At 43.7% G+C, this 14,121-nt stretch overlaps 1 protein-coding gene and 1 pseudogene across 2 annotated transcripts; both read right to left on the bottom strand.

Annotated features, from left to right (window-relative positions):
• Window positions 1–2,795: 2,795 nt before the first annotated feature.
• Window positions 2,796–3,434, bottom strand: LOC124672893 (annotated as a pseudogene).
• A 399-nt stretch (window positions 3,435–3,833) lies between these two features.
• On the bottom strand, window positions 3,834–13,597 carry LOC124677612 (protein transport protein SEC31 homolog B-like). 2 transcript variants are annotated; one of them, XM_047213585.1, is made up of 23 exons: window positions 13,263–13,597; window positions 13,128–13,185; window positions 12,917–13,039; window positions 12,076–12,172; window positions 11,938–11,974; window positions 11,728–11,833; window positions 11,445–11,502; window positions 11,233–11,330; window positions 11,007–11,126; window positions 10,520–10,565; window positions 9,585–9,703; window positions 9,385–9,512; window positions 8,793–9,309; window positions 8,591–8,683; window positions 7,894–8,079; window positions 7,608–7,818; window positions 7,133–7,284; window positions 6,854–7,000; window positions 5,983–6,108; window positions 5,757–5,900; window positions 5,528–5,723; window positions 4,970–5,199; window positions 3,834–4,339 (listed from the first exon to the last, which is right to left on the bottom strand). In XM_047213585.1, exons 1-23 carry the CDS (start codon window positions 13,580–13,582, stop codon window positions 4,247–4,249), a joined length of 3,405 nt encoding a protein of 1,134 aa, XP_047069541.1. In that variant the 5' UTR covers window positions 13,583–13,597; the 3' UTR covers window positions 3,834–4,246. The 2 variants fall into 2 exon arrangements, with proteins under 2 accessions (XP_047069541.1, XP_047069540.1); XM_047213584.1 differs by having other exon boundaries at window positions 5,528–5,900.
• Window positions 13,598–14,121: the final 524 nt, after the last annotated feature.

The following is a 14,121-nucleotide window of genomic DNA, read 5'->3' as shown; positions in this document are numbered from 1 at the left end:
ACGTAGGGATAGGGTGCACGGTACAAGAACATTTCTCCTCTATGTAGGTCTTATTTGTACGGTAACTGGTATCCCCTTGCTCTCATCTTGCTAATTTTTTAAAATACTATCTTTTCTTCAGTTCTAAAAATAACATGTTTTACCCGCAAAAAAAATATGTTTGTTCAAAAAAAAAATCACAAGTAGTAATACGTCGTCGTCCTGGCCGCCAAAGGTGACCGGTAGTTATCGTCTTGGACGGCAGCCCGGTCAAAGGTCTTGCCGTCCTAGTTGTCGACGATAGGCACTAGCCGTCCTGGCCATTGACGACAAATTTTAGTCGTCCCAGCCGCCCCTTCGCATGCTGCCCGAACTGTGCTGCTCCAGTGCACGCGCGCGAAGCCGACGCCCGCTGCTGCCTTGCCTTGCCCGCGTGCACGCACGCACCAGCCGTTGGTCGCGCGCTCGCTTCACGGCCACCTCCCCGCCACGCCCACGCGCGCGCACGCTCGCCCACGGTGGCCTGCTTCCTTCCGCGCGTATTAAGGGGCTATGGCCGCATGGTGCATTGGTGCGCCCACGGAGAGAGAGGGCAGGCCGGGGTGGCAGACAGAGAAGGGTAGGGGACAACAACGATGACTTCGTACTCGTAGGGGCGGAGATAGGATGCATCATGCATGGGGCGGTGGAAGGCCGGAGATGGAGCTCACGCGGCCGCGCGGGCCGTGCCATTTTTCTTTTCCGGTGACCACGAAGCTAGCATCTTCCTCGACTATCAGATTATGTACACGCGGCTCACAGGTCCGCGCGTACCCTCCCTGCCGTTAGGACCCCTCCTGGTTCATCTTGGCGTCGTTCACCAACTGCCGCGACGGTCTCACCAGGCCGTTGCCGGCGGATCAGAGGATGGTGGCCAACATGTGCTAGCACCACGCGCCGTGGCAGACCGGTGCACGAGCATGAAGCGGTGCCGTTGTGACCTTGCTCCTCGCTGACAGTGCTCTCCATCAGTTAATGGATTTTGTTCACGTACGGATTCCTCCATCTCCATCACCGCAAATTGGGTGGAGAGGAATCTACGTACTTCTTTGAAGAGCAACTGACAGAGAGATATTCGTTATTTAAGTGGCCATAAGGTCTCGTCGACAGAGAATTGCATGGTGGTGGCGCAAGTGACATTGACTAAACATGGTCAGACCGTGTTTGGAACAGCCAAATTTTATCAACTTAGCAACCAGCTTTGTGTGTGCACATGAGTAACGAGAAACACGCAAGAAGAAGAACAATGTGCGAGTCTCTCCTGGTGAGACTGAAGGTTATAATGGAGCTGCCGCATATCAGGCGTCACAGCTCCAATAGTAATCCCATTTTATCGATCCGGTGCGCTGCCAAAGCTTTTCGAGTTTTATTCCTTGCATTACATGCAAACATAATGTACCTAATTTCCTTTGATGTGGAGGATATGTGAATGAGGGCACCTATTTAAATTACATTTCAATAGCTACCCAATCTACCCGAGAGGAAGGGCTTGTAGTTACTGAAACTACATGTCATGTGTCATGGTGTTGATCTCGATCCCCATAGTCAATGCAATGAGAATCGACACACTTCTAGGATGTATTTATAACTAAAACATACTAGACAAAGTTGAGCGGGTTTTTTTATGGACGGAGGGAGTAATATATCTCGATGTATGAGTGATGATGGTTGAACCTTCGTGGGTCGCCCATCTCACAAATTTGACCACGGGGAGCGTGATTACAGAGGGGATTCGCGGGGAGGTGGACGAACTCGAAGAACACTATACAAACACACGCACACAAATTGGTTGTACTTGTTGGCCCGAACCATTAACTGAATAGAATTGCCAAATACAAAGACCAATAGGTAGAATTCCTTGCAAAATATCGACAAACCCAAATAGAATTTCGAATAGCAAGACATCAATCAAAGACAGAGTTGCAAAGCAAGAGATCTTCAATTGATAGAGTTGCTAGAATGAAAAAAGTCTAGGTAAGGAGCCTTGATACAATAGATTGGGAATCTAAGGAAGGGGTTTTCCTAATCCACAAAGGGACAATAGGCATAAGCCAAGTTTCATCTCAATTTATCTCTAACCCTAGATTTGAGCCCACAAGGCTACTTATGCTAGTTGGTTCGAAGGGGTAAGTTACATGAAAAAATAGGTAGATTCGGGCATAACCACATATATAGCGGTAGTTCTGCTCAAAAGGGGTGGTAGTATCAGTCGGTGGAAGTTCTTGTGTTTTGGTGTGGTAGTACCGGTGGATGCACCTAGTGGTAGTACCGGCCATTTGGGGTAGTAGTACCACCCTGGAACATCCAGCTCCTATTCTTCCTTCTCTTCCATGCCTTCGTGAATTCGTCATTTCCTCCTTGAGCTTCCATGCTGCCCACTCTTCTCTACATTCGTGACGATGTATCCATACCATTGACACAAGGCGAATTATAAAGTAGTATACTATTTATGAGGGTAGCAATGGGACTCACATAGAGGATTGGGTTCACCTCTACTTCATGTGATGGCATTGACATACATGATGTGTTGAAGACCGATGGTCGAGCTACATCAACGAAGGTAACAAAATTTATAGCTCGTAGAAACGCACAGTCATTCAACCAATAGACGATTAGTATTTAAATAGAATGGCCACGTTGGGCCTGAACCACTAGTTGGCCATATTCGGCCAAAACGACGGTGTATTATATTATTTATTTATAAAATATCTATAACACGCATTATTTTTAAAATTAAAGAAAAAGTATTTCATAAAATTTAGGCTCATGCCATGCCTTCACGGCTCGGTCCACCTGAGAAGGAACGCCGACTCGAAGACGGCGCGGTCATACAGGACGGGGGCGGCGCGGTTGTCGTCACGCCTGACGCGCGTGAGCTCGTCTAGGGCGTTGCCGATCCCGCTCATGTAGCTGGAGCAGGCGCTGACGAACTCCTCGCCATAGCTGCCGGCCGCCTCCGCCTTGATCAACGGCTGCTGGATCCCCTGCATCTTGCGCGCGAACGGCGGGCGGTCCAGGCACACGAACACCTCACCCGCGGGGAACCGGCGGACGCCGCTGAAGGGCGCGGCATGGCCGCACAGCTCGGCGACGGCCGCCCTCGCCGCCTCGCGGTCGTCGTCCTTGAGGGACAGGAGGGAGAGGGAGCGGAGCGCGCGAACGACTGCGGCGTAGGGTGCCCAGCTGTGCGCGACGGCCATGTCCACGGACACCTTGGGGCTGTAGCCCTAGGTGGACGACCGCCTGTAGCGCGAGGAGGCCGCCGCCGTGCGGATGATGCGAGGGACGACATATGGTGGAGCCGACGCGGCGGCGCGTGGAGAAGATAGCCTTGCCCGGGTGGAGCGGGTTTGTGTGCGGTCGGCGGTGTCGTCGTCGTCGTCATCGCTGAAGGCATTCGCCGAGGAGTGGCTCATGGTGTGGTGACTTGCGCTTGAGAATTGAGATTCAGGGTGCAAGCGGGAGTGGTCCGTCCGTGTGAGATGCTCCCCGGACAAGAAACTGTGTAATTATAACGCTGAGAACGGTGGACATGCTTAGAAATGTACGGAAGTGACGGAGGAGGTAACGAGGCATCGGAATGGGCAACTTGCTAATTCTCCAGACAAGTGTTCTGGAACAACAGATAGATTTGCAGCTTTTTGTTCTTTTTTGAAAATAAGTTCACAGCTCCAACAACAATTTTATCCCATTGCTGCAGCCGTTCACTGCTAATATAATAGTGATGTGGTGTGTACTTCTATTTTATATGTGCACAGATAGTCCTATGGTTCTCAGAAGATCGCTCTGCAAAACTATCATTCATCAAAGCAGACAGAAGACTATAACAGAACTTTTATTATTGTATATATCTATTGATGATGACAATGCAATAGACAAACCAGCGTCCTTACCATTAATCATCCAAAGTACAAACTGATCATTCAAGGGTAAGGAAAATGGACAAGCTATGACAGACTAAGTAATTTCTTACAGCTTTTCAAAACCAGCGACACCCCAAGGACTGATCCTCTTACAAAACAAATATGGAAAAACTATTTGTCAAAACGTAATGTCACCCAGCTGAGAGACCACTTTCGGCAACAGGCTTCGGCAGAATTCAAGTATGATAACACATGAAGCCAGATAACATCTGTGTGCAGCCAAATCCCCAGAATCGCTAACACTAACAATTTGACAGCAGAAAAGGTGTATACAGAACTAGCTGCAGCACAAAGGCCACATGGATTTACATTCTGAAATTTTGCTTTGTCTTGATCATACGCTTCAATGCTGAGAGCCAAAAGTTGCACTCGTCCCAATCACTGGTTGTCAGTTGAATCTGCACCAAACAACATATGGAGATTGATATTCAAGTTCGCCAAAAATCAGCAACTTCCACCAATACATTGGCAAAAGAGACTAGTGCAGCACAGACAACAGAACTCTATAGATAGCGGAAACACCTGCTTACAGGCATTTCGTGGCTGGAATGCAAAGGTCATTTTCACACTTCATAATTCACTATTCAAATGCTTTATCAGTATGAAGGATGAAGTAGATACGGTGTCTAAACCTATATGAAGAACTACTGAGAAAGAGAAACAGCTTTCTGTCCCCCGCAAAAAAAAAAAAAGCTTTCTGTGTTTTCATGCAATCAGCACCAAAGATGAAATTGTGAAACATCAAAACATTATATAACAAGATGTAGCACCAGAAGTCAGATCATAAGAGGAACATTTGATCTGATTGCGCTGTTTTCATCAGAGCAGAAGCATGACTTATTTTCTGTAATGACACAGACAGGTCACCATTGTTCCCATGTTAAGAGTGAAAATTAACTTATTTTCTAAAACAAATTAGCATGCCAACACATGGGGCCATGGGAAAATCATCAGCTTCGCTGGGAAGAAATCCATGAGGTGGAAGCCGCAAAGTGGACGTAATGGTACTATTAATAATTAAAGTTTACCTGAATTTGCATCGCAGTGGCTAAGTCACTACTATCAAGTGCACTGCACATCTGAATGAGTTTTGAAGAAACATTTGGAGAGATATCCCCAGTGTTGAGTTTTGCAAATAATGCCCCAATCTTCTTTGAGTTGTCTTCAATTTCACGTTTTTTAGCTTGTGTGCCTCCGAGAGCTTTGGCTGTCTCATCATATAGTCTGGTGAGTGTTGCAATAACGGGCCTCAGCTCAGCTGCAAAATACAACCACAGGAGGCAAAACCACTGTAAGAACATAGAAGAGTTGCTTCGTGACACCCGACCCTTATTTGGTACTTCCTCTATTCCTAAATAAATAGAAGATGTTTTGGCAGTTCAATTTGAGCAGCCAAAACATCTTTTATTTAGGAACAGAGGGACTAGAATACAAATGTAAGATAAGGTGAATCATACATCTAGCAAAATACAGTGAATATACAAATGTCTGTTCCTATGAATATCTTGTTAGTATCACTTGACTAGGCAGAAAGAAATCAATTAGTCACAAAACAAATAAAAGGTTCAGATTCGCAATCCACATACCAGACACATTTGATGTATCAGCTGTCTGCACAGTTGGGGGTGGTGCAGGAGCGGCAACGGCAGGCTGCGCTGGTGGCTGCGCATGTGTTGGGCTCGACGGTTGTACAGGACTTGGACCTGGGTGCTGAACAAAACCTTGATTGTTTGATGGCATAAACCTGGAAGCTGGATTAGTTGGAACAGCAGGGGTGAACATCTGATTAGGAGTTGGAACAGCAGGGGTGAACATCTGATTAGGGTTTGTTCCTGGTGCAGAAGGGACAGGTGGAACAGTCGGGTACTGAGTCGGCGGTACAGGCTGATGGTATGTGGTGGGAGGTCCACTTGGGTATGGGGCAGATGGTCCAGGCATAAATGACGAATTCGTAGGAGCCTGTTTAGAACAGAGATATCACTTCACAACTGACATTACATCATAAACATGAGATGAAACTTGGAGTCTCAGTCTAACATACCGTGTAAAGCTGGGAACCCAAGGTACTTGGCTGCTGATATTGATCTACCTTTTTTAGACTCGGTACGTTTGCAGGAGTAAAACCCTTCACCGTATGTTGTGGGACCGGTAATGGGGTTGGATTTGGCTGTTGAAGGAAAAATTAATTAATTGTAAACAACATGCGTAATATTAAAGCAAATATAAAGAAAGATGAAGATTTGGTGCAGATGAGCACCAGTGCTCTCGTTTTTTGAAATATTTGAAAACTGTATTTTTATGTTTCAAAAAATTATAAAAATTATTCTATAAATACATACATATGTCATGAATACTTGTGCGAAGTTTCGGTAAAAATTATGTTGTATTTTTAGCTACAGAAAAAAACAAATTTATGGTTGTGTATAGGGACCATTTTTGTCAGAAATTTGTATTTTTTATATAGTTCATAATACAACATGTTTTCTTCCGAAATTTTTACAGTACATTCAGAAGATTTCTATGTATGTGCAGATTTAAGCTCAAATTCTTTTGGAATCTCAGAAATTTGTTTTTTATAAACCGGGAGCACTGGTGCTCATGTGGCAAAGTCACTTTTCCATATAAAGAATCACTAGAACAAAGGGAAAGAAAGCACTGGACTAACTTTGTTACAACTATATGGAGAAATACTATCTGTTCAGAAATTACACATGATAGTACTGCATTTTATTTTGATATTTCATAATAGAACAGAATGGACAGCATCATGGCAAATGTACTACATACTTTCTGCAACATCCCCAGTCAATTCCTCAGAAACAATTCTGCCAAGCATAATTGGCATGGCTAGTTCTAAGTTTCTAACACAGGATACTTCACCCAAAAAGAAAGGTTCCAGCATCATAAAGTACCTGGATGTCCGCTGGTGTGGTCTGAGGAACAAACATATTGGTGTGTGCTTGATGTCCACTGCTGAATCTTGAATAGGTTGTATTAGGTTGTTGCGGGTAAACATCTTGATATGCATTGCTTGGCGCATTGCTATATGGTTGAGGGACCTGCAGTTAGTCAGAACAGGACATTAAGAAAATGCATATCTTCATCAAAGATAAATATTTCATTTTAGAAATATTGCAAGGCCAAAACTATTACGCAGAAATGATTTTCAGGATGGAAAGGATGTATAAAACCTTATAAGGATTCTGAGAAGTGTCTGTGATGTAGCTGTTGGGAACCTGGAAACCATTCTGAGAAGGGTCTATGGAGTAACTTGGTTGATTTTGACTGTAGGAGGAACTGTTGTCACTGCTCTCAGGAAGAGTACTCCTTGCAGCATCATTCTCTGGAAAGCGTAGTTCTCATCAATACTATGATATGAAATATCAAAGTCTATACACTATCATCAACATGCAAGTAACAGCACTGCAGCATAAAAATATGTTCTATTCTAGTAAATACAGCAATAGGTTTTTTTTTCAGACATGATAGCATCACCTTTGACCATGAATGAACCCCACGACAGTAAAGGAACATAAGCAAAAGTGAAAAAGTTTGCCAAATCCAGACTTTAACTCAACATATGGAAAAGAAAGGAGCATGAACAAAAAACAATGTAAGACAGTTTGACAGCCTGCAGAATATCAAGTCATGTAAGTTTGCAGAAACCTTCTGTGGAATAGGCAATTCGATCTCTCAGTATTGCTAGCTCATGTGAATGTTCATCTGATCCCAAAAGCTTCAAGTACTCCATTGCAGTTTTAAGAAGGCCTTGACTGGCCAAGAGCTCAGCATAGTTCTCAACAAGCTTAGATAGAGATGCACTAAAACTCTTATGACCCGTGGCAAGGGCAAGAGTAATGGTCTTCTCCATCAAATCCTGCAATTGCACATTAATTGATTAGGACTAGTTGCCACACAGACAGAACAAAGAAGTTCTATTGTCCATTTGTACCTGGAGAAGATCAACATAAGTCTTCCCACCATCCTCAGACCTCAAGTTGCGAGACCATATTTCAACAGCTTTATCAATATTTCCAGCACAAATATAACATAGTGTCGCAGCTAGCATATCACCAACACCCAGAAGTCTAGATGCAAGAGTGTCACATAAAACATTCCACTCCTCTTTCCGTGCAAACTGGTGCAAAGTTGCAAATTAAGTTAGCTTATAAATACAAGCTCATATAATGCCATAGTTTTGAAAACTGGACCAGTAATCGAACGCCCAACAGCTGGTTCGCTCATTGAAGGGTTAATCCTATAAAAAATGATGATGATCCATAAATTCTATACTACAGAATTTTAGAAGCTATATGTTTGTTTAAGATAAAGTGAAGCTACATAATAACCAGGTTTTGTTTCAATAACTAGGAAAAATACACCCCAAAGCAACATGAAGGTAATAAGTAGGTAACACACACATAAGAAGAGTTGGTCTCTACAACAATGCACTAAATACATGCAAGATAATAATAAACAAAATGTAATGCCATTTTACAACTACAGCGGAAGCCTGAGACCAGCATGAGGTGATTAATCTACATGGAAGATTTGCGCTAGACAATAATAAATAAATAATAAATAGCAGAGCAAGAAAGCTGATACAAGAAAAGATAAGTAGCAATACATAATGCCACAAAGATACTTACTGTGCACAGTAGTGCAAGTGTTTCCTTCCATGCATTTAGTGGCCATGTACTCACAAAACTCATCAAGTCATTGCCAACCATAGCAGAAACAACCTGAGTTAAAACCAATAGAAAGATACATCATGGTAAGTAGGTAATAAAAGTATAAATTTCAGAAATAAGAAAAATAACGAAAATCAATAACCAGATAAGACTTCAATACCTTTAAATAGGGCGAGACACTGTTTTTAAGATATTGATTTCTGGTGCTTTCCCATAGAGCAGAACCACCAGCATGGGCAATGACCAGAGCATCAGCCATACGATTTGCAGCAAGGCACTGATTAACTGCTCCTTTATAGTCCCCAACTACCAATGCATGTTGAATACTTTTGTCAACTGATGGATCAGATGGCACAACACTTTCAGGTATTTCCTGCTCGATCTCTTGGCCATCTGCAGATATTGACTCCTCAGCCAAGCTTGTCTCTGAAGGTTGAGGATTGTTAAAAAAATCATCACCGTTATCAACAAGAAATTGGGCATCCACATTATCAGTTGGTGTTCCGTGATCAAGATTAAGTGTATCAGCCAATGTTTTGCTCAGTTCATCAGTTGCATTCTCAGTCGGTTCTTGAAGTGGATTGAATCCAAGATGAGCAAGCAATTTTGTCCTGGCAGTATCGCCATCCTCAAACATAACCCTTAAGAAGCTCCACGTTTCTCTCTCTTCATCGGATCTATTTAAAAATGTAAACATCATTAGTTGTTAGGCTAAGGCTAGCGGTTGCTGGGCTAAAATCACGAGAACATACAAATATTCTTGTGATTTTTTGTCACACAAAGCACGCAGGGAACTTTTGTCTCCATTCTGCATTGCAGCTTCAAATTCAGTTGACCGGCTTACTAGAGTCTGCTCAACCACCAAATTATGTACATGCACCTACAAAAGGAACACATGCATTAAGACACAGACTTGAAAAGAATAGCACAGCATGCAGTGACGCAAACTTACCTCAGAAGTACCCGCTTGTGTGCCTTGTGCCGGATGGAAAGAGACAAGTTTACCCCCAAAGCCAAAAGATGCACCGGTGGGGCATTTCAACCATTTCGGAGCTGGAGCTCTTGGACGTGCTAAAGATAATTTTATTATTAATTAGAGAGGAATACCCATAAAACACTTCATATTATATATAGTTAGCAACAAATAACAGCGTCTGAAGGTTTTCAATTGGTGCTTGGCCAATAGAATAAATGTAACTTTTTCAGGCCATTGTTTCTGTTTATAAATATACAAGAGCACCAATTTTGACTGTTTATATCACGCCAACTTTTCTCGACTCTGGCTAAGGCTTGATAGCCGCCTAAAAAGCACACAGGAAAATCAAAGAAATGGATAGGCACGAGCCACTTTAGAGCTCTGGCACCACTCCGTTCGACCTATCAGCTCCCCAATGCTTAACCGGACGGACTGATTCTATAGTTCTGTTCTGTAGTGCCCGGTTTGTCTTGATTGGTGATTGATAAACAAGAAGGAAAATGGAAAAGTAGAAAATCTACATAAGCTTCCGTTGAGGTCCTTAGTTTAGTCAAGTAGGCGAGGGCATTTCCATCGCGAAGGATTCAATCCAAAAAGAAGGATCAAATAAGGTCGTTTGATTTGTTTCTCGGTGGAGAAAAAGAAGCAATAGTAATACTTAAACAGTTTGCTACAATAGTGTGGAAATAAATTATTATGCAGAGAAAATAGTTACAACGCTAAATGTAGAGAAGTGATATTTGACATGAACTTAATACAGAAACATGGCATTCCATTTTGTCGTCAAATGAAGGATTGACAAAACATAATGTAATCCTTTTCCAGAGATAATCTATACTTACTGAGAGTTGACAAACAAGACTGAAATCACAGTTTCAAGAAGGTAAACAGTTGGTGGTATTCTAATTTACCTGAGGCACCAACAGCGCCATCACCAGCTGCATAAAGGCCAGAGAACTGTACAAAAAGACATAAGATCTTCAGAGAACTAACTAGCTTCGTAGGACAATCAAACAAGAAAGTACTGGTGCATCCAATCAACATTTCAAGCACATAACCTATTTTTCAACAAGCTAACATGGGAGTCATATATATAGTGAAATTAGAACCCTATTGAGTGATCTTTAGAATAAAAGGCAGAAATCATTAACTTCTGTATTCAAGAAAATATATAATCATCATACTAATAATTATCTTCAAACAGAAAAGATGTGGTGAAAACTAGTCTAATGTCTAACAGGGGCTTACTTTTTCAGTTAATGGAGTGACACGTAATTACTTCTGTAGCTCTAAGATAGATCCAACAAATATACAATTTAGACAGCACGCTTCAATGCAATTTATAAGCCATGAGAGAGAGAGCATAGAACATAATTCTCATGTCACCAGTCACATTACCTCCAAGTTGTGTAAGCCAATTTTACCATCAAATGAGGATGCTGCTACGACACCTGGAATTTTGCGGTACCAGTGAATGTCGAAGTTGCCGTTAGAGCTTGTCGGTAGCTCACTGATAATCTGTAGCAAATAAATGAAAGGAACAGTGGACAGTTATAAACTCATAAATATGAAAGAATGAATGTGCCATCGTATTTCAGCTTTCCATGTAAAAATTAAAATATACCTCTCCGCTAACTGTATCCCAGCATATTGTTCTATTATCCTTGCCGCAAGTAAGCAAGAAAGAACTATCATAGGGGCACCATGACATAGCAATTACACCTGATCAAAGTAATAATTTCAAATCGGGTAAGTATATAGTTAAGTTTGATTTGCATATATATCATCATTCATTTGATGGAAAAAAAAACAGGAGAATCACAAGGGAAAAGAAACCTTTCGAATGTCCAAAAAGTTCCCTTACAGGTGCAATAGTTTTCCTCACATCCCAAACCTAGTAAAAATATATAAGCAAAGTTAATGATATAAACAGAAATTCAAAACAAGAAGGATCCTAGTGTGAATTCAACTGAAGTAGCGCCACCAGAATTAAACAGACTTAAGAGTTGGTAGAATGAATATTTGTTCGGGTTAGAGTAGCAATGAGCCTCATATGCACAACAAGAAGTACGGAAAAGGAAATAAAAGAAATAATAGAAATAGAAATAATGGCCATTACTCTCAAAGAAGGAGAGTTGTCATCATCTGATGCAGCGATGAGCTGGGTGGACATATCAGGATTCCACTGCAGGACAGAACAATTCCTCCTATTTGAATCTGAAAAGCTATTTAAAACATAGAAGCAAATTTAGTAACACAAATTACAGAACACGCTGGTTTTCAATTGGCAACACACAAAGAAAATGCAGAAGTTAGCCAAATCAATTACCTAGTTAATGGCTTCTGGTTTCTCAAATCCCAAACAACTGCAGAGTGATACACAAAATAGTGAGTCAAACCAGTCAAAAGTCCAAGCACTGGTCATAGACAGGGAAACAGTTACAAAAGAACCCAGACTGTACTATACCTGTGATCCCATTACTAGAAGCTGAGGCTAATATATGCTGAAACTTGGGGTTCCAGGTCAAGCAAGTTATGTCAGCTTGAGCGCTCGAGCCAACATTCTGTCGGAAACCGCAACAATCATTAACCATGCAAAAAATGCAAGCATAAAAATGTAGACAGAACTAATAAGAAACTAAAATTTGTAATAGCACCTGAAACAAAGATGCATGTCCTTAACTAAGTAGTAGCATACAACAAGACGAACAATAAAATTGCTACATCATGTCCTTCCGAAAAAACTTGCAGGAAGGTCATGACCACACTTCTATTTCACTGTGTACACCTTGGAGTATCGGTTTTTCATTCAAATGGAGATCCAAAACATGTATTAGTCTCCCTCACAGCGAAAAGGGATTAGATGCATTAACACCCCACATATAAAACGCATGCTGACAGAAAGGGGGTGGCAAATGCACGATTTACTTGCATAAACAAAATAAACATCGGTAGAAAGAACATACAGAAAACAATTCTCATGCAAGATGTGAGTTCCAGGCTATAATAAAACGTAAACTATTTGCAAAGCCTGTCGTAGGTAGTGTTTTCAGTTCTGGTCATATATTGAACCCAAGTTGGAGGTGAGAATGGTGCATTACAATTACGGCTCGAAATGTTCATATGTACTTGGAGGAACCATGCTAGGACCCTCACAGATACACGACACAGGATCATCATGCTCTACTAAACACTCAAAAAATAGGTTGCAAGCAGCAGGGTTGCAGAGATCGTGCATAACAAAGGTTAAGAGTAGGGATGCAATCATCTTCTAAGTCAACAACCCATTTGGCAGACAGACGATATACCTTGAGTGGCGGGAACACTTCGGGCTCGCTGGGGTTTTTGAGATCCCAGATGCGAACGTCCCCCTCGTTAGCCCCTGAAGCGAGCCGATTCGGCGTGAGCTCGCTGAACTCCAATCCGGTAACCTGCCAAAACCCAGCAGACACAATCAGAGCCGCGGGGACGCAATTCAATCCAAGCATCAGCAGCAGCAGCGGAGGCCGGCCAACTCACCGCCCCGTTGTGCTTCTCGAGGCGCGCGACCATGGCGTCCTCGGCTAGGCCCTTGGAGCTGCAGCAGCGAGAAACAGATCAGGACATGAGCAGATCTCGGTGTGGGGCGGGATGGGCGTGCGGATCCGTGCGAACCTGATCATGCTGAGCGGGTTCCAGACCGCGACGGAGCCGTCGCTGAGGCCGCCGGCGAGGAGGCCGAGGGCGAAGGAGTCGCCCTCGACGGCGCCCGGGCGGGACCAGCAGAGGCGGTTGAAGCGGTCGGGGGAGGGCGCCGCGGCGACGACCCGCAGGTCGGGGGAGTCGGACTGGAAGTCGAGGCTGAAGATCTCGATGTTGGCGGACGCGGAGAAGTCCCTGTCGACGGCGCCGCTCATGGTGCCGGCGGCGAGGTAGGGCGCGTCGGGCGCGAGCGCCGTCAGCGCCGCCCGCTGCGCGCTCTTGATGCACGCCATCTCCGGCGACCGCCGCACCAGATCTGGGTGCCCCGCGCCGCGCTCTCGCCGGAGGACAGAGGCGTTGCAGGGAGGGAGGGGTGTGGAAAATTGGACGCGATCTGGACTGGTGGTGCGGCGGGCGTGGGTTATGCTATGCTGCCCAGCCGGCTCGATCTGTCGCGGGCGGATCTCCGATCGGGTTAAAGCGGGCGCGTGCGTGCGCGCTGGTTCGCGTGAGTTGCAAGGACTCGCCCGGCCGCGTCATACGTTCGATCACGGCCGTCCGTTTTGATCGGGTGCGACACTGTGCCCCGTTGGATTTGAAGATGTTTTGCATTTCTATTTTGCGATGATGAAGATGTTTTTTTTTAGAGAACGATGTGCGTTTATTGATCACAGAAACATAGAGTCAATGCAAATTGTCTCTCGGATACTAATCGGAGGCACACCACGCCACACCGACTTACAAGCAAGCTCCAATGATCGAGCTAAATGTGCGCAGCATAGTTCTGCACACGGCCAACATAAGAGATTGAACACTTATTAAAATTAGCAAC

The sequence above is a fragment of the Lolium rigidum genome, chromosome 7, assembly GCF_022539505.1.
Source record: "Lolium rigidum isolate FL_2022 chromosome 7, APGP_CSIRO_Lrig_0.1, whole genome shotgun sequence".
Lineage (NCBI taxonomy): Eukaryota > Viridiplantae > Streptophyta > Magnoliopsida > Poales > Poaceae > Lolium > Lolium rigidum.
The sequence above is the reverse complement of the archived record's forward strand: the minus strand, read 5'-3'. Positions and strand labels throughout refer to the sequence as shown.